Raw genomic sequence first — 27,408 nt, 5'->3', positions numbered from 1 at the left:
CTACCTAAGTAACTCCCGACATGCACCCGGAGCTCCCAATGCATGCTAGGTGCTACCTAAGTATGCCAGTAGCTACCGGCATGCACGGGAGCTCCCAATGCATGCTAGGTGCTACCTAAGCTACTGGCATGCACCAGGAGCTCCCAATGCATGCTAGGTACTACCTAAGTATGCCGGTAGCTACCGGCATGCACCGGGAGCTCCCAATGTATGTCGGTGCTACCTAGGCATATTGGTAGCTTCCAATGCATGCTGATAAGTACCAGCATGCACCGAAAGCTACCAACATGCATCAAGAGCACCCAATGCATGCCGGGTGCTACATAGGCATGCCGGTTGCTTCCAATCCATGCCGGTAACTACCAACATGCACCGAGAGCACCTAATGCAGGCCGCGTGCTACTTAGGCATGTACCAGGAGCACCCAATGCATGCCGGTGCAACCTAGGCATGCCGGTAGCTTCTAATACATGCCGATAACTACCAACATGCACCGAGAGCACCCAGGGTGCTACATAGGCATGCTGGTAACTACCGACGTGCACTAGGAGCCATGCACCGGGAGCTCCCAATGTATGTCGGGTGCTACCTAAGTTTTCCAGTAGCTACGGGCATCACCGAAAGCACCCAATGCATGTTGGGTGCTACCTAGGTATGCCAGTAGCTTCCAATGTATGTCGATAACTACCGACATGCACCGGGAGCACCCACGGGTGCTACCTAGGCATGATGGTAGCTCCTAATGCTTGCCGGTAACTATCGACATGCGCCGGGAGCACCCTAGGCATGCCGAGTGCTATCTAGGCATGCCAGTAGCTTCATGAAGCTCATCAAGGCTGGATAGACAACTTTTTTTTAGAGCTAGGGCAGACTAGGGAGTTCTTTGAGAACTCCCCAGTCTACCCTAGCTTTTTTTTTTTTGCAGGTTTATTTTCGATGCTCAGTAGCACAATTAGCAGCGTTTTTTCGTTGCTGAGCAACGATCCCGTTACAACAAAAATAGTAGCGTTTCTAGCAGCGAAATAGGCCCGACATCTTCGTACCCTTCTAGTTATAAAAGCGTTGCTATTTTCACTGCTATACCCTCATTCTGTTGTAGTGCTAGATGGCCTGGATTTTCTCCTGTACTGAATGGAGCTAAAAAAGCTGAGGGTTAGTGTGGAACCATGATGCCCTCACTTTAGAGCCCCCTCTATCTAAACTGATGAGCATAGGCTGGTGGTCAAACAGAGCCAAACTTTTGAGTACAGAAAATTTTACCCTAGTGTACTTGTTGCAAATGGTGGTTTTGCAATGTAGCATCTATCAAGCCTGGCTTTCCTTACTTCTTCTCCTGTTCTCCCATTTGATCAAGTGAACTCCTTTGAAATGTAGGGGTCAAATAGGTCATGATATTGTAGAACATCTTCCCAACACCTCTTTTCTCTACCTTGTAGGCAGAGACCAAGGCCTCTATATCTATCAAAAAGATGCTCCACCATATTAAAGCCTCCTACCACAATAATTGTGACTCCCAAAGAATGGATCTAGAGGCAGCAGGGCCTGCAACATACAATGAGACAAGTCATAGGATCTTCACCTTGTATAGTAGCAGCCAGGGGCTAGTCTAGGTGCGAGTTATCGTTGGTCTCCATCTCTCCAAGATACCCAAGGCACTTCCAGCACTGCCTTGTGAGTGGGCAATGGTTAATCAGATATGCTTCTTGGATATATTAGTAAGCCTTGTCATCGGCTCCTGTCCTGTGACTAACTTCTTGTAGACGTGTAAAATCTAGTGACAGATTTGATTCATACATCCTTTGCTTTATGGTGGCTGATCTTGAGGGATCAGTTAACCCTTTGGTATTTCATGAAGAACCCTTACTTATCTTACCCTGTATGGCAGGGGTCAGAGGGGACTTCATGTTCCTTGCCTTTTCCTTAAGACTCTGATAACCCTTAGGCAGAGACTCCTCATCTTGAGAGCTAGTAGCTTTTGCATCAGGGACATTGCTCAGATTGAACATGGGATGGGAGTTCTCCTTTTGGAAATTCTCCACCACATCCATTATGTCCACCTTGTCTGCTACCAATGTCTCTTTAGCTTGAGTGTTCTTCACGGTCTCTTCATTGTCAGACGACTCTGACTATCATCATAGGAGCTTACCAAGGTGTCATGAATAGGGTCTGAAGCATTCACCAGAAGTGTTGTAAAGTTGTTTAAGGATTTAACAGGGTTTTTAGAATGACTCTTGGGAGCCACTTTACCCTTTCTAGTAACCATTTTGAACCCGTCATCTACGTTTTTAGAGGCACATAACCTTCAGAGCTCTTTTCTTGGGCTGGGGGAGTAGGGTATTTGATGGGGTAATTGCGAATCAGGTGCCCTTGAGTCCCACAGCGAAAACATGCATTAGGAATATTCTTCAGTGCTAATTTCCATGGCCTCTGGGAGGTCTTTACATGGCTAATGGTCTACCCAGCCCCAGTGCTAATTTCCAGGAGGTCTTTACTCAGATCTAGCTCCACCAATATTTAGGGATGCCAACGAGGGTTGAGTTCAAGGTTAGGTCTCTGACCGAAGACCTTGCCCAGGGGTACCACCAATCTGCTTAGTAGGGGGTATAGGTAGAAGGGGAGGTTTGGGGAGTTCTACCCAGACAGGGAGTATATGTCTCTGCTTAGTAGGGGGTATAGATAGAAGGGGAGGTTGGGGAGTTCTACCCAGACAGGGAGCATGCTAGGCTTAGCATTCCGTGGGAGGAAAAGTGGGAAACCACTGAAGAGCACCATAGGTGCATCTCTTATGATCCACTGTCATGCCCCTAGTGCCTCTAGAGCCATAGATTCATTCTTGAAGAGGAAAATAAATAAAATTTTGGATAAATATTGGGTAGAATTCCATTCTTTACGTATCCATGCCTTTAGGGTTTTGCGGTGTTCGCAGTCATCTCTTGTCTGTACATTATACCAGGGCCTCTGTTGTGGGTGTGCCCGCCCGTTTTAGTGTTTTCCCATTTTTTCACTCTCCATGTATTTTCCCATTTTTCCCTGAGGTGTGGAGGGCTGTTGGCTGTCCTCTGAAGCTGGCCAACTGCTGCTCTAGTACCCGACCTGGTCAAGTGTCCTGGCCCACTTCAGGAACCTGGCCAACTTGCTTATTTGCTGGTCGGGGGCTGCCCATTGGCTGGTCATGAGCATGGGCTGCTGTCGGCCTGTTTTCCGGAGTTGGAAGACGGGGAGTTACCCTCTATACGAAAGGAACGGGAGGCTCAAGCACAGTTATGGGATCGTGTCAATGCCCACATCCGTTCTTTCATCTTCCTAAATTGCACACCATAGGTGATCAATCACATAAAGCATATGACGCTGGCAAGAGGGATTTGGCAGCATTTGGCTTCCATGTATAACAGGGTATCACCCATGAAGCGGATCTCCTTGGAAGTTCAGATGCGGGTAATGGATCCTGCAAAGTCGTCGACGATGCGGGCACACATCAACAAGTTGCAGGCTCTTCAGCAAGAGGTTCTTCAGGCTGGGAAGGAGATATCTTCAGAGGACATGGCCATCACTTTGCTGTCTCATCTGACCTCTCAGTACTTAACATTTTACTCCTCTTTGATCACCAATGGCAAGCTCAGCACCATCACATGGGAGAAGCTTGTGCCTATGGTCTTGGACCAGGAAGAGCGATTTTCGAACCCGAGGTTCTGAGGCCTTGACTGGCCAGTGGTCGCTCGCAAGGCCGCAGTAAGGACAAAGGGAAGTCTTCACAGGAGAAGTCTTCTGAGCAGGAGCTGAACGTGGATCGTGATGCCTTGAAGGCAAAGAGAACCTGTAACAATTGTGGCGAGAAAGGCCATTATTGGAGACAATGTCCTAAGCAGCTCACCGAGAAGGGTGATGATTCCTTAGCAGTAACCATGAAGACTCCAGCTTTTGTGCACTTGGAGATTATGGACACCGGCGTTTCATTTTCTTCGAGCAAGGAGGCGGTTGGACTCACCGCTAGGGATACTCGGGATTGGATTCTAAACAGTGGTGCTTCGAGGCACATGACTCCTTCCCGAGAGTTATTACAGGATCTTCGGAGGCATGCAGGTCACATCCTGATTGGTGATGAGTCCACTATACCTATTCACAGTGAGAGCAGGTTAGAGATCGTTCCCGATGGCAGAGGGGGGAAGCATTCCTCCTAGGTTCTTTTTGTCCCATCTCTTGGTTTTCATCTGTTGTCAGTGCATGAGGTTTGCAAGACTGGTGTACGGGTGGAGTTTGAGGATCATTTTGTTGCTCTCCAGGGCAAAGCGACAGGCCAGGTTGTATGGGAAGGCGGAGTGGAGAATGGGATTTACAAACTCTCAACACTCTCTTAGAGGTTCTCCGTTTGGTGATGTGTGGCAGTTTCGTCATGACCACTTGAGTGTGGATACGCTGCAGCAGGCTTTCCGAGACCAGATGGTGGATGGCTTGCCAGATGTTGGCAGCAGTAGGTAGGAATATTCCAGTTCTTGCATTCATCAGTCAGAGGAACCTTCACAGGTGAACTATGCTCTGATGTCTCGTATCAGTCAGACAAGGAGCCTCCTGCAGTTGAGGAAGCTTTTTCCCATGGGACTTGTAGGAAAGCCAAGCAAGTGGCAGATGGTAACTTGCAAGTGGAGGCGGATGTTGTGTAGTCTCCAGGCTTTGGGTTCCGGGTTAAGAGGTGGTGGTTTACAGGTTCCAGAAGGCCTTGTATGGTCTTCAGCAGGTTCCCAGGACTTGGCATACCAAAGTTACAGTTGATGATCCTTGTGAGCACGTTGATGCCTCTTTGTTTCGGAAGCAGTTTGGTTCATTGATTTGGTTGCTGACCACCAGATTGGACTTGAGCTTCCCGGTGGGGCTATTGAGCTCATCACTGCAGACGTCTTTGAAGACTCATTGGGACACAGGATTGCGGATCTTGCGGTTTCTACAACGTACAAAGGATCTTGGACTTGCTGTGATCCTAGAGGGGGAACAACGGATGGAGTCAGACCCCACGGCTGGAGTGACTCAGACTGGGGAGGAGATCGAGACACAAGGAGATTTACATCAGGCTACTGTTTTACCCTCGGCTTAGGAGCTATTTCATGGAGCAGCAAGAGGCAACCGACTATTGCCTTGTCGTCTACAGAGGCAAAGTACCTGGCTGCTTGTGGTGCTGCTTGCGAGGTGGTGCGGTTGCAGAGGTTACTTGGTGAGATTGGGTTTCCACAGGAGAAACCCACGGTCATCCAGAGTCACTTTGTTCGTGAGAAGTTTTTTTGCTGATGACATCTTGCTAGAGTTTTGTTTGACAAAGGACAATGCAGCGGACCTCTTCATGAAGTCTCTACCTTAGGCTATGCTCCGGCGGCACTCCAGCTCCCGGGGTTGGTTCCACATCAAGAGTTGAGAGGGGGTGTTAGCAATCATCTCCTGTCTGTACACTATACTAGGGCCTCTGTGTTGTGGGTGTGCCCGCTCGTTTTAGTGTTTTTCCATTTTTTCTCTGTCTCCGTGTATTTTCCCATTTTTCCTTGAGGTGTGGAGGGCTGTCAACTGTCCTCAGAAGCTGGCCGACTGCTACTCTGGTACCCGACCTGGTCAGGTGTCCTAGTTGACTTCAGGCACCTGGCCGACTTGCTTATTTGCTGGTCGGGGGCTGCCCATTGGCTGGTCGTGAGCATGGGCTGCTGTCGGCCTGTTTTAGGCTGGCCGACCAGCAGCCTGAGGCCATATAAAATGGCCCCCTTGCCCCCACACTTCTCACTTGTCATTCCGGGATTTTCTTTGGTGTATATAGCAGAGTTACACAGCTTCTCTCTCTCTCTCTCTTTCATCTGCGTTTTGCTCTCTACAGCAGTTGTCTTCATTTCCGTTGTGCATTCTGACATGGCCAAAGCCAAAAACCTGTCCTATGAGGTCCCGACCTTGGTAATCTATTTTCAAATGTCTCACCATGTTTTCAGGAGATTAGAAATAGAGAGAATGTTTCCTTGTTTGTGGTTTCCTCGAGTTGCATCTCAAAAGGGTTTTTGCTGTCTCCACCTCCACTTTTTCCTCCAATTTTGCTTCCGACAAAAGCGAATCCTTTGCCATCAGTAGGTTAAGAGCTCTGAGTTGATCCTTGTCTAACAAGTGACTGCGAGAGGCTGTTCCCCTTTTTCGAGATTCCATGTTGCTGGAGTCCGCTATACTGATGTTGTGGGAATGGGATCAAGGCCTCGAGGCCTGGTACATAGAGAGTTGTAGTCCTGGTGGGACGCCCACAGAAGGGTCCATGCCTTGTCCCCAAGTTGGGTTGAAAAAGGGGACCCTCTCATCATGGTGGTGACCCCCTTGGTCCTGTAGAAGAGACCCCGCTCATCATGGCCTGTGTAGAGGGCTTTTCCATACTACACTCTCCTATGCTCATGTGACGCGAGGGAGCTCTGACAAACCCTAATCACTCACTTTCTCACTCGAGGATATCTTCTAAGCATCATGATCTTTTTTGTCAATGTCACCTAGTTAGAATGAACCTTCAAACCTTGCTAGAACCCTTTTATGCTTTCATCTCTATATTATCTTAAGGAAGAGTTTCACAAAGCTGCCACGTGGCAAGAATTTGGAGGTTCGGGAAGAGGAAGAGGAGGTTTGAAGAGGTTTGGGTAGAATTTGAATTTGGAGTCTCAAAAGATGTGCGAAGCACGGGTTGCCTACTAGTGTATCCTAAAGATCTACAAGGTCACCCTCCATGTGATCCATGAGATGGTAAGACCTTGTAGTGCCTGAGCAATGTCTAGCTGAACACCACCTCTTAAGAGATTGGCTTAATGGAACCGCAAGGATACTAAGGCTAGGAGATGCAAAAATACATTGTTTCCTAGCACAAACCCAATTAATACTAAGTAAGAAAGCTCCATATTAAGCCAAAATATAAAGCCAAGAGCAAGGCAAGATGTCACCAACAGCCCTAAAGCACCTTGTTAAGAGCAAGGTAAGGTGTCAGCTCAATGACCCTTAAAACATCATAGCAAGGGTATGCAATCCTTGGCAAGTTTTACATGTTAAATGTTGATTCCTATCCCACAAGCTCCCTATGACTTTAAATATTCTAACTTATAAGCTACCCATTCTTAACATTTGGAAAGTTAAAACCCTTGCCACTATTTAAAGATTAATGTTCAATAATACACAAGAGTGCGCACATAACATTACATCTAGTATTGAAAATCCATGTGGTGCTTCAGACCATAAGTCATGCCAATAGTATTGCAAGAGTTCCAATTAATTATTTTTGAACATACTTGGTCCTTATCCTTTGTAAGGGCTATTAAAATTAAGTGTTCCAAGAAAATTTTAAACATTAGAGAGATACATTAACCATAAATTTTCTCGTGTACTACAACCTAGTAAATAAGGTGTCACCCCATGGTACTTTACCCCAAGTCATCTACACCACTGTGACAAAAGCCATTTTCCATCTACACCACTGTGACATATGTCATTTGCCAATGCATACTCATGAGAAATATGCGAGAACAAGAGAGGCTTTACATGATCACATTGCTCTCTTTTTTTTGGAGTAATTATGAAAAGGCTTTACAGTAAGTACTTGTGTACTGATTGTGGGCATGTCATTTGGTAAATCTTACAAATACAAGGATAAATGGCAGGTACCTTGAATGCATTTACATTGAGCTTGCAAATATTCCAAGTAATCATACATGTTCTTTTAGATGCCATGTTGCTAAACCTACTCTCTTAAGCATGCAAAATAAGCAAGTATAATAGCAAAATCTATCTTGCAATTTCCACTACTTAACATCCATAGAGATTGCATCTAGTTGCTTTTAGGGTAGCACATTCACCCATGCACTTGAGAAGCCATTTTTATAGTCAACTTGTGTGTGTGTGGTTGTGATGAGTATTGGCTTAAGTTGGTCCAAGGACTAACTTGTGTATGTGTATGTGTGGTAGTGATGAGTGTCGGCTTAAGTTGGTCCAAGGACTAAAGAGAGATCTAAGGGTTCAATGAGACCAGTAACGGAGCTTGATTTACTGATTGCCCTATGTGGCACCATTGCCAATTTTCACCATCTAGCTCAAAGTGCTTGGGAGTCCAAGGCTTACCCTCTTTCTTTTGTTTCTTGGCTAGGGCCCTTTGCCTCTCCTCCAAGTCATTCTTAGCCTTCCTAGCAGCCTCCCAATCCCTCCTCACCAAACCATCCATCGCTGCTCTCCACACCACTATAGACTCTGTCTCCTTTAGATCCTACACAATACATGCAATTGCAAGCCACATGTTTACATGCATTGTTAAAATTTATGATGCTTGAATTGAAAAACCTTTAAACATAATTGAACACAATAGGCTTATTGTCCTCTATTTCAAGAGTGTGTAAAAGGATAGAAAGGGAGAGTGTTAAGGAATCTCACATTTATATTTTTCACCAGAGGAGCCTTCAAGTTGGTAAGAGAAGTTTGAGCATCAAACAAAACACTTGTCTCCCCTGTTTTTACCTCCTTCATCATTACCACTCTACACAATGCAATACAAGATTTATCCTCACATGGATTGAATATCCCCCTAAAATCCTTCCCTAATTTATATGTAGTTTTAGATTCTTTTTCTAAGGGTTTAAATGATTCCTTTACACAAGACCATCGATTTGTTTAGATTTGACTCTTAAAGTTTTCTTTTTAAAGGCTATTATAAGCAAGATGGCTTTACTCAATGGCATACCAATGTTATAAATGAGTGCATAATGTGGGGTTCTAAGCTTTGAAAAATGACATATACAAAGTGAAGGGTTGTCAGATATCAAAACCTATGGGCATGTAATTGATAAGAAATATCATATCGAATTGTATTAGTACATATAATAATCCTACATCTTATGTATATGCAAAGGTATGTTTCAAGGGGCTAGGCATGCATGAATCATAAGTCTTATGAGATAGAGAATGATTCTCCCTTCATAGTAAAACCTACTTTAATTTCATGTAAACTCTTGAATTATATTTATCTTGTTCATCTTGTTATAGATTCTTTTTTTCTAAAGAATAAAACCTCCATTTCCCTTCACTAATCATAGCCTTTTCTTGCTAATATCTACACAAATAAACCTTCATTAATCAAGGTAGCAGCTAGCTTTGAATTTCCCTTCATGAATTTAAAACAAAATTCAAACTCTTTGATAATAAATGGAAAGGCATATAGCCTACCTGTTCCAACCGCCACTGAGCTCATAAAGCAATGTATTGTTGGTGGTGTCAAGGATTTGTCCACTTATCTGACCCAAAGTTCCTCTTAAGCCAAAGAACGGTTTCCCTTTAAAACATAAAGTGGCTTCAAGGCCAGAAGAGCTGCACTTGACCATTGTGTTTCCCACCCATTCATTTCCAGGTGCGGGAAAAAGTCGAATCAAGAGCTTTGGGCATGTCATCTCATAAGTCTCTTTGTGCAAATCAAGCCATAAGTATCTCTTCCCTTGGATGGTCACCTCCACCTTGTTCCCTAATACATCATAACTAATAATCATGAACCAAAAGTACCCTCCATATGATATTAGACATGCTTACATTGCTATCATTATGGAAAAATAACTTAGTCACAGTTTACTTTTCCCCCATATAAAAACTAGTTGGGAAGCTTTGTGAAACTCTTCCTTAAGATAATATAGAGATGGAATAACCTCATTTATTGGAACCCACATGAGGAATGATTCCCACCATCTATTGGACCAAAACACTCACAATATCTAGATCACATCATAATTAAACGATAAGACATACGAAAGGGAATTATTTGAATTAGTAGTACATAACATTTGTTTTTTGTTTTTTACACAATTGATGACCCATGTTAGGATCTTAATGTCAACATGAAAAAAGCAACTCTTGGAATTTTACGAAACGCTAAAAAGCTATTGCAATTCAAAATCAAAAGTCTAATAGAACCAATTTTTAATTATTACATGAGATTGAGTAGCCTTACCATAAAACCGTGGGCATGCATTGTGCCACCATTGTAATCGAAGATTTTCGACCTCATTTGTTGCATACATGGCAGTTATAGGTGGGTGATGAGAAACCTGCGAGTTCAAATTCTTTGTATTAATCATTTTCGCAATGGCAAACCCATTTTGTATCTTGATTAGCATGTATGTATGTTATAATAATATAGAAAAGCTTGTGTATAGTAAATGTGTACCATATACCATATATTATGGACACTCAAGTGCATGCATGCATGGACATTTACATGCTGGCCACAAGAATGTGAGCAAAGAAGGATACAAATGTATGGTATTCATATTGAATATACATGTAACACTTAAACATCTATATGCGAAGCCATATAATTTTACTAAAGAGACACACACACACACACACACACACACACACACACACACACACTATGCATGTTCTTCACCCTCTTGTGCATGTGCACATGCATGCATACAAATTTATTACAAAACTTAGTGTGGAGAACCTGCTCTAGTAAGACGTTGAGGTTTCCACATGACACATGATGGGTCTCTCCCAAGATCGGGTTGAAAGGGGCCTGAGCAAAAGGAGCAAGCCTCGTGGTTGAGATGTGCCATGCCACCACTCGCAAGAAACGTTGTAAAGGGGTGGGTCCCCTTGCACAAGTACCCAACAAGTCATGGCCACAACAATATACACTCTCTCCATACATCTGTAGCTGGGACTTTGGCATGTTCAATTGAATTGGCACCTAAAACAAGAGAAAGATCATCATCATCCCCATCTTCAAATTTGAGAGAGAGAGGAGAGGGAAGAAAGGAGGGGAGGGGGGGGGTACCTTCAAAGGGAGAAGATATAACCATGAATTTGAAATGCACATTATGCTAGGACTCTAAAAAATATACATTATGTTAGGGCTCTAAAAAAGTGCATAGGTAGATTAGGACAACACGTTAGAGCTCTAAAAAATATGCATTGTGTTAGGGCTCAAAAAAAGTGATTAGGTAGATTAGGACAACATGTAAAAAAAATACAAGTTGATAAGTGTGAACGGTCATTGTTTTCATTTTAAAAAGTACATAGGTAGATTAGGACAACATGTTAAAAAAAACAAGTTGATAAGTATTGTTTTCATTTTAAAAAGTGCATAGGTAGATTAGGAGGACATGTTTTAAAAAAAACAAGTTGATAAGTATTGTTTTCATTTTAAAAAGTGCATAGGTAGATTAGGAGGACATGTTAAAAAAAAAACAAGTTGATAAGTGTAAGCGGTCTTTGTTTTCATTTTTCAAATTATATGTACTAAAATCAAGTACACATTATTATTATTTTAAAATCAATTATCTATAAATATATTACTTGTAACCTACCATGTGGCAAGCAAAGGAGAGCCCCACTTGGCAAGAGAAGGAGAGATCTTTCACATAAAGGAGAAAGGAGAAATTTTTTAATTTTTATACGTATTTTTACACATGCCTAAATGCATTGGGACTCACAATTAGTTGTCACCATCAAGTCATTTGCTCATTGAATGAGTATATATATATAAAAGTATATATGTATGTATATGAGAGTTTCACATTTTTGAACTTTTAAGAAGGAACGTTCTTTTCCACAAGCCTAGATGCATTGTGACTCACAATTAATTTTCACCATCAAGTCATTTGCTCATTGAATGAGTTATATATATATAAACACACACACACACACATATTAGAGAGTTTCTCATTTGCTCATTTATTTTCCCTAGCACACATAGATGCACAAACACACACACACAATATTATATTATGTGCACGTGTGTGAGAGAGAGAACACACACCACACACACACAAACATATATATATATATATATATATATTTATAGGTATGCATATATGTATATATAAATAGATCTATATGTATGCCAACATAAACACATGCATGTGCATGCACACGACGCACCACACACACACATGCACACAAAAAACACACACGAACACAAAAAAACACATGCACACACACTCGCACGCACGTGCACATACACAAATATGCACACTTACACGCACACACTTACTTAACCTCATACATACACATACATACGTATAAACTTATATATATATACACACATACACACACTGAAATACACAAATACACGTACACACACATCGATAGGCACACATGCATACATAGATGCACATGCACACACACATTTGCATGTGTACATGCACACAATCTCACAGACATATGCACGTGCATGTGCACACACAGACACAAAAATGTCCACATAAAAAATTTACATGCATGCACACACATATGCATTCGCAAATGCACACGTTCATATGTGTGTGTGTGTGTATATGTATGTGTGGGTGTGTGTGTGTAGATTATATAAAGAGTATAATCTGTATATATGTATAGCGGAGAGAGAGAGAGAGAGAGAGAGAGAGAGAGAGAGAGAGAGAATATTCAAATACACACACATATATACATACATACATACATAATACGTATATATATATATATAATTTTTATGTTTATTATTTAAATACATATATATTTAGAATATATATATATATACTGTGTATATGTGCGTGTGCACATGCGTGAGTGTGCGTGTTTTATTATATTAAATTTATAATAATTAAATATATATTATAAAAAATATTTATGTGTGTATGTATGTATATACATATATGCATGTGTGTGTGTGTGTGTGTGTACATATACATATATATATATGAATATGTATATGTATACGCATACACATATATATACATATAAATATATGTATACATACATACATACATACATATATATATACATATATGTGTGTGTGTGTGTATATAACACCGGTTAACAATCGACCTGTCGAAGGCGAGTCTCGCCCACTCGTACTTATTAAGCACTAATAGTTGTTTAATAAAAAAAACGTAAACAAGTAACTCCTTATTCTTGAGCGTGATCTTTTACCCATCCCTAGATTTCCCAACCTACACAAGTCAATATGAAAACCTAATCACACTCACTTTTTCTTTTTCTTTTTCTTTTTTAAAGGGTGTTGATCTTAGTAATTTTGCATCATATTCCTATAATCTCATTAATGCACCACCAAGAAAAACTTTGGGACTGGATGATAAAACTACAAATCGTTTGTAAAAAGGTGATATATTAGAATTTCGGACCAAGCCAACAGGCGTGTGGCTTAGTTGGTAAAACTAATACGTTCCACGATGAGAACCCAAGTTAGGGGCTACACACGTCAGCGACAATACACACAGCACGCACTCCCGGATTAAAAAAATGGACCAAGTTTTTCTCATAATTGAAATTCTCAGAAGAGGAATCTATGGTAGCATGTTGCTTTCCCTTCCACGTTTGTTCTCTTTTCTTCCTTCTCGGATGTTTTCTCTCTCTCTCTCTCACCCACCCCCACACACACAGGCTATGGCCGCTGGAGCTGGACTCTTAGGAATTCTTCTCTTTTGTTTATAATATTTAATATTTCCTCCTCACCTTTTTTTTTTTGGCTTTTAGACAAACAGTATTTCATTTTTCTTCAAATTTAGTATTTGAGTTCTTCTTCTTTCCCCAATTTCATTTCCACTTAGCCTTCTACACAGTGAAAGAACCCAGAACTTTTGCATTCATTATGAGCACAAAATATGAATAATAAGATTCGGCGGAAAAAAAGAAGAAGGAAAAAAGGGCGGCAGGATAGAAACGTTTACTACTTTCCTGTGAAGAAAAAACCAGATGGAAAATGCTTGCTTACTTGGAACTTCGTGACATCCGATCCGGGCCTCACACTCTTGAAGAGATCAATCAGTCGTGAGAGCAAGTTTTTCTGCTTTTCAGAAGGTGCAGCGCCGTCGCCAGGCTTTGGGTCCAAGGCAAGCGGGGGCGAAATCACCAGCTGGTCGACACTAATTAAATCCATTTATGCCACTGCAGTCACTCAGAAGCTACTTAATCGCACTCCTTAATCCTTCCAACCTTGCTTATTTTGATCAAACCAATGCCAGCTGCAGTCACTCAGAAGCTACTCTTTCTGAACTAATCGCACTCCTCAATCCTTCCAGCCTTGCTAAATTCGATGAAACCAATGCCAACTGCTTGCCTTTATATAGCTGTCTAGCCCATCTTTGGCCGGCCTTTCTAGTGCTCTCTCTTAGCCATACAAGGTCATGTCATACCGTGCAGCAAGCAAATATCTTGCTTCAATTTGTTGCAAAGGAGAAGGAGAAACCGAGTGCTTCCTTTTCTTTTGTCTCTACTTTCTAAAGGGCCCCTCCGTGTATGTAATGTCCGCATGAACCATTTTTCCACCTTCGGTTACATTTTTCCACCATCGCGGTCAACCCATACCTTATCGTTTTCCAATTTGTATGACATTGTAAAATTTGTGTTCATATTGCCCATCGTGTGACTCTCCACCTCGGTGTCCCCAAGTCCATATTTATATTGCCCATGGTGTGACTCTCCACTCATCTCTCCCCAAGACAGTTAACTTCATCATTAATTTGACTTTCATAGCATTCCCACACAAATCCCTTGAATTTAGACGACATTGCTCCACTAAACCTTTCCTTTTCTTTTTTGGGAAATATATATCATTTCCTAAACTCCCACCATTTCACTGTTTAACAAACTGCCTATACCAGATCCCACCTCTCATCCTCCCAAACAAAGGAGAATTGCTCCCAACAAATTTGATAACCTAGTTGCATACAAGCAGAAATCATAGCCTCTGTGGCGCAACCTTTTGGGGATTGCTTCTCCACATACTCTCCTTTAGTCCATACTTTTACCACCGGTCTTCTACCCCCGAAGGATTCTCAATGAAGGCAACAAATGTATAGACTGGCTGCTTCTCTTTCAAATACCATCTTTTGGTCTTTGGACCTTTACAACCCTGCCACATGATAGCATTTCTTAGGAAAACCTAGTATGTACAAAAGTCTCCTTAGCCAAAAGTCAGATCATCAAATCCCAGACTATAGGGTTTGAATCAGCTGCACCACAACACCATCATTCATTTTATTAACATAATATACAAACCAACACTTATATACACATACATCAATTCTGTCACATCAACCCCTTGGGCAAGTCTCTTTCTGAAATATTTTACTCCCTATTTCCCTCATAAACTCACTATACTATCCAAGATAGTCCATTATCTTCAGTCTAAACCTTCCCTATATAGTCCATAATCTTTACTATAAATCTTCTCTATATTTCAAACTCCCCTATAATCTTCCTTATAGTTACACTATTCTAAGCCAATAGTCAAACTATTCCATATGTAGTGACACATTAGTGTGTCATTGTCACATAGCTTATAACCGACTACGTAGGGCTTGACTGGACATGGAGCCTGATTCATCAAAGTGCGATCGGCAAGGGTGTCCGAGGTTTAGGGGTGAGACGCTGGTGTCACAGGATCACAAGCGGTTAGGCAAGTGTGGGTAGGTAGGCCACTACATAAGCTCGATAATGTAGATGCTTGTCTACACTCCTCTAAGGCTAGGTGGTGAACAAGATCCCTCCTCTCCTTCCTCATCTAGGTGGCTATGGTGGTTTCCTATGGGCAATGTAACATTGGTATCAGAGCTGCATTCGAATAGGCCTTCTCTCTTCAACAACTCCGTGTGTGACCTTGCTCCAAAAATGAGATAAGATTTCGGTGGGGGCATCTTGAGTCATGCCACAGTTTTGATGGTGTCATCGACTTAGCTAGCACACTCCGGGACATATGAGGTTGTTGGTTCCATTTGCGCATTCTGTAAAGTTTTTTGCATTTATGTTTGTATAATTTTTTACCATTTTTATTTATTAAAATCGATGGCTTCGAGCAAGGTTATTGTGTTATCGCTTGTTTTCGGCCTTACACAGGCCAAGCTTGCCTACATACTATCTTTGCACACCAAACGGAGGTCATTCGTCCTCCGTCTACCTCACGACTTGGCATGTAGGAGCCGAGTGGTGTACGCAGCACGTCCCTGTGGCCACGTCCTTGTCCATAGACAAACCCATGGTTCCGTCCACGCACAGAGACTGAAAACAACTCACTGATAGTCGACAAGTCTGTAACAATACACTGTTGGACCTGGGCAACAGATGATGACCTCCTTAATGAGGAAAAGTTCGGCGATACAGATTCTGATGCTCGATTCGACGTTGTCTTGGAGTAGGTGTCACACGAGTCCATTTTGCAACTCTTTGCTAGGACCCAAACCATAGAACAAAATCAAAATGAAATTTTGATTATCCTTAGGAGTTTGTACCATCATTTAGCCACTACTATTGCTAGTGTTACGCCTCTTGCACCCGAGTAGAGAAGAGTACAATTTACTTCTTCTCAGTAGGAGGTTGGGGCTTCCATCAGGGCGGCAACAGTCTGAAGATCCTGCCAAGCTATTGCTACTATTATGTCTCCTGCGCCTGAGTAGAGAAGAGAACAATTTACTTCTTCTCTCAGTAGGAGGTTGGGACTTCCATCGGCAGGCGGCGACAGCCCGTAGAGCCTACCAAGCAGTCCATAGTGTCTGTTGGGATCTTCAAGAATCACAAAGCGCTGAGCTTAGAAAAAGAAACACAACAAAGACACAATCAACATTTTCTTACAAAAGTGGTCAAACTTACATAACCTCAAGCACACGCCATAGGATGTGAGGCCCATTGGCAATCTTGTCCCTTGACAGGCAAAGCATATAAATGGTGGATGAGTTTGGCCAATAGCACTAGATGCCCTCGTACTTGGGTAGAGTTCAAGACAACATTTCTTAATAAAGAGTTTATACCAGTTGTTGATGACCTTGAGAGGTCTTGTCATGAGTGGGATAAATGCTCTATGTGTGGCATTTTTCTCACCCAATAACATATCTTGAATTATTGGGAAATACTGGTGAAGTTAAAGCGAAGTGATGAATTCCAAACTCTTTATGGGTACATGTGAGGTCCTGGCCAAGATTATGAGAGTTATGTACAACCTAAGGAGCCTAAGGATTTCGATAAGGCAATAAAATATGCTCAGATATTCAATAATATATCTTGATGGCCAAAATCTGGTCCTAGGTAGATGATAGACGAGAGTGGGGATTCAAAATTTGAAAGAAAATTATGGTCAAGGTGAGCAAGGAGAACGTTGGTCTAAAAAACCACAAAAATAGAGAGAAAAACCCTATGAAACTCCAAAAGCAGTAGTAGTATGAGAAATCAAAGAAAGAAAATATGTGTTTTCACTACTTTGAGAGGCAGGCATAGTAAGGCGGCTTGTCCCAAGCTGGGTACTGGAGCTAGAGGCAGGTCTAGAGATGCCAAATCCTCTCGAAAATTTTATACGATGCACGTGTCACCTCTATGATCTATAGAGTTTAGAGAGGTGGTAGTTTGCCAGATGCACATCCCTCATGCTTGTTGTGTTCATAGGCTATGTGGTAACCATCTTTCAAGCCATACGATTTGGTTCATTTATATGGTAGGATTGGTATGGCCGTAGAGTCACCATTATGATTAACGATGGAGCCACATACAACTTTCTTAACTACGTTGCTAGTCAAAAATTTGAAGCTACCTGAGACCAAGAGTGACCATAAGTACATAGTTTCATTGGCTAATGGTTATGTGACAAAACCGTTTGAAAAACGGAGCGCCACTTGCTATATGCAAAGTCTTACCAAACACCGAGAAACCTTTTCCGAGCTAGTTTAAAATTGGAGCAAAACTTGGCAACAAACCCCAAAAATTTGGAATTAACTTGAAAAACTTTTAAAACAAAAATGTACCTAGAAAACAATGCAACACTTTTCGCCAATCAAATGAGCACAAGACATAAGCAATTACATTATTTTCCATTCACATGTAGGATAATCTTTGATTGAAGCAACATATTTTCTATGATTGAAATACATATGAAGATAATGTCAATCACCATAAAAATTTTAAATACCACACCAACCACATTTTTGTAATTGCATGGAGAACATGACCCACTCTCAATGGGGTCCAAAAATGTAGAGCTCAACAATATCTGCATTAAATAAGACTGAAACAAAATCATCAATCATGGCTCGTAAAAAAAACACCAAAACCATGTGTTGCATTGTTGTCCACTACATACACCATAAAAAATCAAGTTAAGTCACACTTATCGTCTATAAAAACATGATGAGCGTGACGTCGTTTTGTATGGTCCTTCTCAAAACATGCGTCTCCAGCCATGGTTCTTTTGCCATTGCTTCGACATACACTAGCAAAACACTTTTCATGAAAATAAAGAATAAAAATTGTTTAGTTTTTACAAATTCACATGTTTAAGTATATATGTGTCTTGAAGATCAAACTTGAATGTTCTATTCTTAAAACATATGCACAAAGGGAACCAAAATCACAAACTTGGATCCTCAAGCATTGACCTATTGTAAAACACCACTAAATCCATATCAAAATAGAGTAACAATAGTCTCAAACACATCAAAAAAGAAACCCAAATAAATAGTCATCAATGTAGCACTGAATAAGGTCAAGATGCTCACTACTCATATGGATTCTATCCCACACGCTCATCAATATCATCATCCCAATCATGTGAACCCCTAGCCTCCCCCTAGCCTCCTTACCTCTTAGGTAGAAGAAATGGTTTTACGTATGAAGATAGAAGACCCTCGTCAAAGTCCATCCTCAGGGGGTGCACTACTAAGAAACCCTATGTATCACGTGCGTTCAAGGGGTATTTTAAAAACCCCTTACCTGTGAATTTTTTATGAATAAAATAACCCCTTTTTTTAATGAACTTACGGGTTTTTTTTAAAATCAATTTAAAAAACCCCTTCTGTAAATGTATTTCTATAAATTTGCCTTAAAATTTTGAAATAAAATGCCCCTTTATTTGAACTCACGTGGTATACTTACATATTTTTAGGTGAACCCCTCGAGAGTCCATCGAAACGCATAAATGACCCAACTTCAAACATACCTTAAGTAGAGGAGTTGTGCCACAGCCCAAACACCACCAAGATGACATAACAACTCCAAATACCTTGCAATGAAAGTAACGCTGCGCTCCAAGACACCATAGATCTCCACACCCCTGAGATCCCTAGCACAAGATACATCTGGCAAATAATGGTATGCCACCGAATCTATAGGATGCATATGAAGCGACTCAAAAAGAGGCGCACTCTCTAAGCAGTAAATCACATGAATCATACCCCAGATCCCTAGCACAAGATACATCTGGCAAATAATGGTATGCCACCGAATCTATATAGGATGCATATGAAGAGCCTCGAAAAGAGGTGCACTCTCCAAGCAGTAAATTACATGAATCATACCCCAAAGAGCATAGAAGAGGTATACTGCAACACAATGACAACAGTCTAATAAATGAAAAAAATCGTATATAGTGAACAAAATTCTCTGGAACTACCACTAAACACAGTACCTCTGTCCAAAAACTGACAATCTCATAGTATCCATAGGGTGAGTGATGCATGATAATAACATGGCACCAAATCTCCAAATCCGATACATGGCAATAGCGATCAACCCAACCCACTGTCTCTCCTATGAAACATAACATAACTTTTATCAAACAAATTGCAAGATAAAAGGAAAGGCTTGCAAGCTTCCAATATATGGAATATTACCTCCCATTGTGCCATAATCAACAACCAACCATAATCACCAAGGGTCGATGCAGCCAAACCAACTCCATACCGCACATGGTCCTCAGGTAGTGTATCCCACAGGGGCCTAGAGTCATCTGCACCATGTACTACTCCACCGAAAGGGAGGTCCAAAAATATCAAATCAGCTGCCCAAGAAACTGATCTCCCTTTCCTTGCATATTGTCTACCCTTGGGTGTGAATTTTTGCATGTGCTCATGAACTATAGTATAAGATGCATTCTTTGCGCCAATCATAAAATCCTTGCCAATAGCAATATAATCCCCAACAACAACCAAACACTTTGGACCATCCCCACATGACACATCCAAAACTAGCAAATGTGGCTGGTAGACATATGTTGTCATTGTTTTAGAAATGATCCCTATTGTTTTGCCATTAAGGCCCTCTTCTTAAAAACAACCCAAAGAAAGTTTTACAGTCAAAATGCTTTCCTTATTCATGCACTTGTTGATAGGATTGTCAAAAAGTCAAAAAACATAACTTGACATAACCTACTATCAACACAACAACAAGAATATTCCAAGCTCAAATCTAGAGAGGTTGAAAATGACTTACCATCATGAGAATCCTCAATATTCATGTCTATCTCATGATCCAACAAGTCCACCCTTGGGTGCTCTTCCACAACTTTGTCTATCTCATGATCCAACAAGTCCACCCTTGGGTGCTCTTCCACAACTTTGTCTTTGTCTTACACATGTAAAAAAAAGCAACAAGCAACTCAAGACAATGACCAATAGTTAGTAGATGCCTACATTGATAAAGAACTCAACTAACCTCTCCTTTGTGTAGGTCTCTTTTTCTCCACTGCCTTATCAACCACCTTCTCCACCTCAAAAATAGTCTGCCCAAGCTTGAAATGCTAATGGAACTCCTTCTCCCTCTCCAAAACATGACCCTTCTCAAGGTCAATCCACCAAGGATTCATCTCCAGCTCCCAGTTGGACAACTTATGCATACTTTGAGGGCACATACATAGAGCCTCATTATCCAGAATCAACCATTTCTTTTCTCTTACAGGCATGACAACCAAGTGATCCCTTTCTTTTAAGCACATGAAATATCTGAAAACATTGAAAAGCAACATATGATTGAGAATTAATTTTTGATTTAAAAAGAATGTAGCATTTTCTTATGAACATTTCCAACACTACTCACAAAAAAGATCAACCTGTAAATCAACCTCTGGGTAGCCATTTGGACTATCTCAGACTTCTTTGTTGCCTTTTCAATACTCTTTTTTTCCCTTGTGTCTTGGCCTGTCTCATGAGGGAACAATTGCTTCCTTTTCTCAGTCTTTATCTCCTCGTAAGAATCATAGAGCAAGCAATCATTGGGCACCACCAGGCCATTAGGCTCATCCACAAAATCTTTTAGGACAACATTTTCCCTTTGCAAAATCTTTTCAAGAGTGACCTCTTTTTGAAGCCAGCTTCAAAGAAAAAAGAAATCACATCACAAAGGAAAGTATGCATATGACATATTTGCAAAAATTGTAAACAACTAAACACAACAAGTAATAGAAAACCATGACTTACTGTCTATAGATATGATCTCCGCGCACAAGGCTAAACATATTTTTGGTTGTCTTATTTACCTCCAATAAACCTAACCAAGAGATTTTGGACTCTATATGTACATCACACAATGCTAATAAATTTAGCTTATCCAGTGTTGCAAAGCTATCCACATCCCACTTTAAGGACCACACTTTAGTCGGCCATGCATCACCATGCTTAGGATCAATAATGTTAAGGATCTACACAAATGGAAATTATTCTTAATACACCATGTCCAAAATTAATATTGTCTTGAACGCAATGAGAAACACACTATATTAATCTCAATAGTCATGTAATTCACCATTGCAAAATACACTATAAATTACCTTCCCTATGCGGTCACCATATCTCATGGCCAATTCCTCTATCTCATGTTTCTTTTTATGTGCCTTTTCCAACATGTCTTGGTTAATAAGGCCCAAAGTACTTAAGTTTTCTACCATTTATGTAGCCTTGCATCTCAATGCCATCAATAGTCTCAGTGTGGATTGTACCCTAGGGAGTGAGTTTACCAAATCCGAATGGCCCTAACCCTCAATGTTTCTATTTTTTTCCACTTGGAAGAACCAACCCTATACATAAGTACTAGGTTGCCTTCCTGTAGCTCCTTAGATTTCAAGTTGTGGTCAAACCCACTATTTATGCAAGAGCTTTTTGATGATCATGCCATGTAGAGCGATTACTCTAGTCTCATCAAGCTCTTCTAATTCAACCAATATTTTTGCTAGAGAATTCTCCCTTAGGCTTTCCTTGATAGCTATTCTCAATCTCGGCACTAAATATCCTATAAACATTACTTCCTTGATTCTATAGGCAAGTCAAAACGAGTTTGTCCTATGGCTAGCTTATAGGAAGTTCTATAGGCCCCACATTACAGTTGTTAGCTTATGTTCCCAATCATTTGGTTGCTAGCTTCCATAGTCTTGGTTAAGATACCACAAAGGACTTTAGTACTTTTTGTTTACCTGCCGCTTGATTTTGTATTTCATTGATTGGACATCTTGATACATCATTAGCACAATTCTAAAGGAATCATTCATCACTTTGATCTACTTGAAGATATCCATATTTAAGACTTTGACTTTGGTTCTTCAATTCTCCAAGGCTTTGTCTTCAAACTTTAACTTTGTTTGCATGTATTTAAGAGGAGAATCAGCACTAATCATATCATTTGATGATGGTTAATAATGGATGTTGAGGGAAAGCAAGTGCTCATGGGATAGACTTATGGTTATGAGGCTATCACATATGGGTTTTGTGTGTCAAATGAGCTCTCCACCTCCTTTATTTATAGGTCTCTAGGTAGGTACCAAGGGGTGTGACTTCTTGAGATGTGAAAAGGTACTATATTGAACTTGCACCTTTTTATAGCTCCATCACTTTAGGATAGTGTAAAGACTATGCATTATGAATTCAAGTCTTTTAACTCATCAAGTGTGAGAAAAATATGAATAGATGGATGGAAATAGTGTGAAATAAGGAGATAATTGGGAGCTACTATATTGAAGAATATTGGTAAAATATTGAGGAATAGTGATGTTTTTTAATGGAACAATATGTTTGTAGGAAATTTAAGGTCGAAAAAAGGATTTATAAGTATAGAACAATGTGTAAGTTTGCGAAAAAACAATGAGGGTGAAATTAGTTTAGAGGGAGGATGAGATCACTATTAATTTAGTATAGTAGGGAATAGTGAGGAAAATATGTGGATCTAGAGAGATCCTTATGCTTAATCAAGAGAGATCCTTATCCTTATGTGGATCTAGAGAGATCCTTATGCTTAATCAAGCCTTGATTAAGGTTAAATTTTTATAAGCTTAAAAAATTATAACTTAAAAGTATATGCACAAGAGGCCCATATCACTCAAACACAAAGCTTCAAGCGGATTCAACACCACGGATTGCAAGGAAACACAACATTGAGCAAACTCAAGATATTCAAAGCATTATCCAAGGCTCAACTTCGAAACTTTATAAAATCAACAATGTCTCATACTTTTGTTAAGACTTTGTTCTTGCAGATTAAATTAAGGCTATCTATGAACTTCCGACCTCTTACGAATTGCGGGTGAAAACTAACACGCTATCCGAAATTTGCAAGTAAGTTGCTATCCTTCACAGCTTAGTAAATAAATTTTCCAATATTTCTATGTAAGTTTTATCTTTTAGACGGTGACTCAAACACCTTCCAAGTAAGTTTCTCATCCCTATTCTTACAATAATGATCATGCTTAAATAATTATGCATAGAATTTTAATTCGTACTACTCTAAGTTCTATTTCTTATAAAGTCATAATTAAAAATAACTCTAGTTACGTTTGGAAGAATAATAATATTTCAATCCATTCGCATTGTTTCTCATTTTTGTCATCATAGAGCATCATCGCAATCAGATACATATAAAAGGTATGACTCTCTTACGCTTCAGTTTCATGTTCATCGTAGAGCATCATCGCAATCAGATACATATAAAAGGTATGACTCTCTTACGCTTCAGTTTCATGTTCATTAGTGTGACGATCACTAATTTTGGTGTCGCACGAGTTTTCTTGATTAGTATTCCATGTCCATAAGAACCTTTGAGCCATGCCTTTGTGCCTCTGAGTTTACCTTGCAGGCCATGTTCGGACCTCTGAGTTTACCTTGCAGGTTATGACATCAATAATCGTGTTCTCTCAACATTTTTGTTACGCAACTAACGATAGTTGCTTCCTTAAACGGGAGGACTGTTTACAGGTATATATTTTATCACATTTTTTATGAATTAATAATTATACTAAAATATGTTTAATTTAATTTTTATGCAGGATTCAGCTTAATGGAATGTGCAAGTGAGCACAAGATTAATATATATGTGTAAATGTGCACAAAGTCATTTTATGTAACAAAGTCCATTAGCAATTATATTTGGGCAAAAGGTTTTTATATGTACAAACCTTAGGGATTTTGGTATGATTAAAAATATGTAAAGCAATATCCTAAAAGTGGGAAAAGCAAGCCCAATTTGTACACTCATCTATTCTTAGCTCCCTGGGCTATTTATATGAATAAAATTCTCTAAATACTCATGTCGTGGAAGTGGAGCTATACGGCATGGGGGGGAGATTGCACCCAATCTTGTCTTGATGGTGATATTATTTTATTTCCCTTTCTTTATGTTATGCTATGTCATTTGATTTCAATTTAATTCAAGTTTTTGTTTTATATTTTGATATATTTTATGAGTTTTAAATTATTTCTTCAAGAAGTACAAAAAGGGTCTCGTGTCAGGGCCATCCAGACACCTTGTGAACATGGTTGAAATGGACCCACATATGTTGCAAACTACCACCTAGTCTCATCTTATTGACCAATTCTAATCCACTACCCAAGACCCTTTGTAGACATCTTAAAAACATGGGGTTGATGTTTGTCCCCTAACTAGCCTGGAAAGAGCACACTTTGAAGAAAAGGGTATTGACACTTGTTCTTAAGTTCAAGTACTGCCTCAAGACCTATTGCTGAAATATTTTTATCGTGCTTTGCATATTCCAAACATCTCTCAATGCGTTTCTTATTGGAAAAAGGAGTAACATACTCCAACATTTGTGCAAACTCATCATCCCCAATATTTGAGATGAAAAAAATGAGAGATTCATGTGAGCTTGTGTATTGTGACCATGTGGTTAATTTCCTCCATTGACATGTTCTTCTCAACAAGGGGCAGAGAAGCATATAGTGCTTCTATTGATAATATCAGTGATGACATGATGACCACATGTTCCAATGAAGTCCTCTCAATAATGAAGGGCACAATGTCTTGGCCAGGTTCCTTCATCAAGGACTAGCCTATTTATATGCCATCTATCATGGCATCAAAACTTCATGCGAGTTGTTATTTTGATAGGTGTCAATGAAGTGGTGGTCATGTTTATGGTTTAAGTATGTAAGATTGATGGTCATATTTTTGCAAGATTGATTCAACACATGAAAAAAAAGGCCTAGACACAAGGATGAATGTGTTTTGCAAAGGATGAATGGTCATGTGTTTGTAAGGATGAATGGTCATGTTTGGTGGTGATGCATAGTTGAATGGTTATATTTGGAAGGATTAACGGTCATGTATTTTTTTTAATGTGCAGACAATCCACCACTGGTGGTGGGGGAAAGCGTACCAAGAGAGAAAGGGTACAAACAGTTGAAAAGGAAGGGACGTCTCTTGCAATAGTTAGCTTGGACCAAATTAGTTGAGTGGTGGAGACAAATTTTGAGGCTGTTCAGAATTCTGGAGAGGAGGTTGACAGTGATAGTGAGACTGACTCTTTGCTGGGTAGCTCACATGTGATTGTTGATGATATTATCATAGGCGGCACTCAAGAAAAGGGTGGTAGCACTTTACCTGGTACCTTTCTTAATACTGTGGATGAGTGGACATGTAAAGAATCTTTTTTACAGATTGTGCCTTATGTGATGAGATCGGAGGTGCCTCCATTGGAGGACAAAAAAAAAAGAGAATAAGATTTACATTGACAAAGGTGAGGACATCATGTAAAAAATTAGATTGTTTAGTTGTTTTCAATGTTCCATGCAGACTTATTCCTTATGCCCGTGTTAGGGGTTTAAGGGAAGATGTTTCTAGTCTAAAGATTCCATTTGGCAAAGAGGGATATGTGCTAGAAAAGGGAGCATTTATAGTTTCTCTTTTTTTGGACATGTGAAAAAGAGACTACCTATGTGAATGATAAGATTACTAGTGGATGGGCTGCTATTTGACATGACATTAACTGGGAGTTTGAGGAGGAGGTTAGAAGTAGACCAGAGTTGCAAATCCTTGAGGACATGATGTTTTATGTGTGGGAGGGCAACCATCATACGATGTCTTGGACACAAGCTATCAAAGAAAGATTTTCTCAAATAAGAGCAAAGCACGATCGTGCCCTGTGTACGATCATTGATCCTACATGTGTGAGCGAGATCACTCTCTTAGCAAGCCTGCAAAGGATGAATTAGTAAGTTGCTTATAAATTTATGTTTGAGATCTTGATCATGTGGTGTTTTGCTTAGGTAAATTGTAAAATTTTGTGTCCATTTTTAAAGGCTTGAATACTCATGCTTTGGTAACTACAACCTTGCGGAGCGAGATTGTAAATCGTACCAACATTAGTGTTGCCAATCATGATAATTATATGAAAGATTTGCTAGATAGAGATAGAAAGTTAATTACTTTGATTAGAAAGAAGAAATACAAAGGGAGCCGAGCCCTCTTCCTTTTAGATACTTGGGCAAGCTTATTTATAATGTGAGTATTTGTTAACTTAAGCTTTTCTTAATACTCATGCTTTGCTTTAAATTGTCATGTGATGAGATTCGATGTTATGTGAAGGTTCAAATTACTTAAGCATTGAACAAAAAGCTTGAGCAAGTGCGCTTGACCATGGGAGAAGATGAGATGAAAAAAAATTGAAGACATGAAAGGCTAAAAAAAGAAGCACAAGACGAGGCTAAGGCCAAAGCAGCCCAAGCTAAGGTCAAATGAAGCGGCCAGATACTCCACGTAAACATGGAAACTCTAACCCTAATCAACAAAAAGGACATGGAGATAGAGCCTACACTGATCAAAGTAGGACTCTCTATGGGAGGGACCATTGTTAATCTCTTCACAATGATTAACTCTAGGGAAAGTCACAACTTGCTCTCATATGAGACTTGGGTGAGGCTAAACAAACCAGAGTTGGAACCCACATCAGCTAGGGTTAAGAGTGTGCATGTAGGAACCATAGGTTCTTTGGGATGTTTAAAAGTTAATGTTGCCACCAGAAATAATCCTTGGCCATCATTCTTGTAGGTACTTTAGAAGAGGAGATGTTGCTTAGGCAAAGATGGATCTCTGCTTTGAATTGTGAAGTCAATTAGGAGCAAAGGAGTACTCACTGGATAGTGTGGGAACTACAGATACACATTTCCTCTATGAAATAAATAGCAATTGCCCATACTCTCTCAAAATTGAGCCACCACAATCATCCACAATTCTACTATATCTTCCGGCACTTGAGGCACCATAAGTGTTCAAGAAGAAAGAGGCAACAAACTAGGATGGGTAAAGGCCAAAATTTCACTCCACAGTGAAAGTCTTAGAACCAGTAGCCTTATGTCCCAATGCTATTGGGTTCCCAAAAGGCTATTAAAAGCACAAGAGTGCTATAAAGGAAGAACACAAATATGGCTACCC

At 40.2% G+C, this 27,408-nt stretch overlaps 1 protein-coding gene across 1 annotated transcript; it reads right to left on the bottom strand.

The window, feature by feature from the left end:
• Positions 1-7,528: 7,528 nt before the first annotated feature.
• On the bottom strand, positions 7,529-14,217 carry LOC147631137 (oxysterol-binding protein-related protein 4B-like). The gene is made up of 6 exons (XM_086809482.1): positions 13,718-14,217; positions 10,469-10,714; positions 9,971-10,067; positions 9,199-9,490; positions 8,410-8,512; positions 7,529-8,245 (listed from the first exon to the last, which is right to left on the bottom strand). Exons 1-6 carry the CDS (start codon positions 13,880-13,882, stop codon positions 7,994-7,996), a joined length of 1,155 nt encoding a protein of 384 aa, XP_086665608.1. The 5' UTR covers positions 13,883-14,217; the 3' UTR covers positions 7,529-7,993.
• Positions 14,218-27,408: the final 13,191 nt, after the last annotated feature.

The sequence above is a fragment of the Cibotium barometz genome, chromosome 15 (genome assembly GCF_041138505.1).
Source record: "Cibotium barometz isolate CiBa-2024 chromosome 15, ASM4113850v1, whole genome shotgun sequence".
Lineage (NCBI taxonomy): Eukaryota > Viridiplantae > Streptophyta > Polypodiopsida > Cyatheales > Cibotiaceae > Cibotium > Cibotium barometz.
The sequence above is the reverse complement of the archived record's forward strand: the minus strand, read 5'-3'. Positions and strand labels throughout refer to the sequence as shown.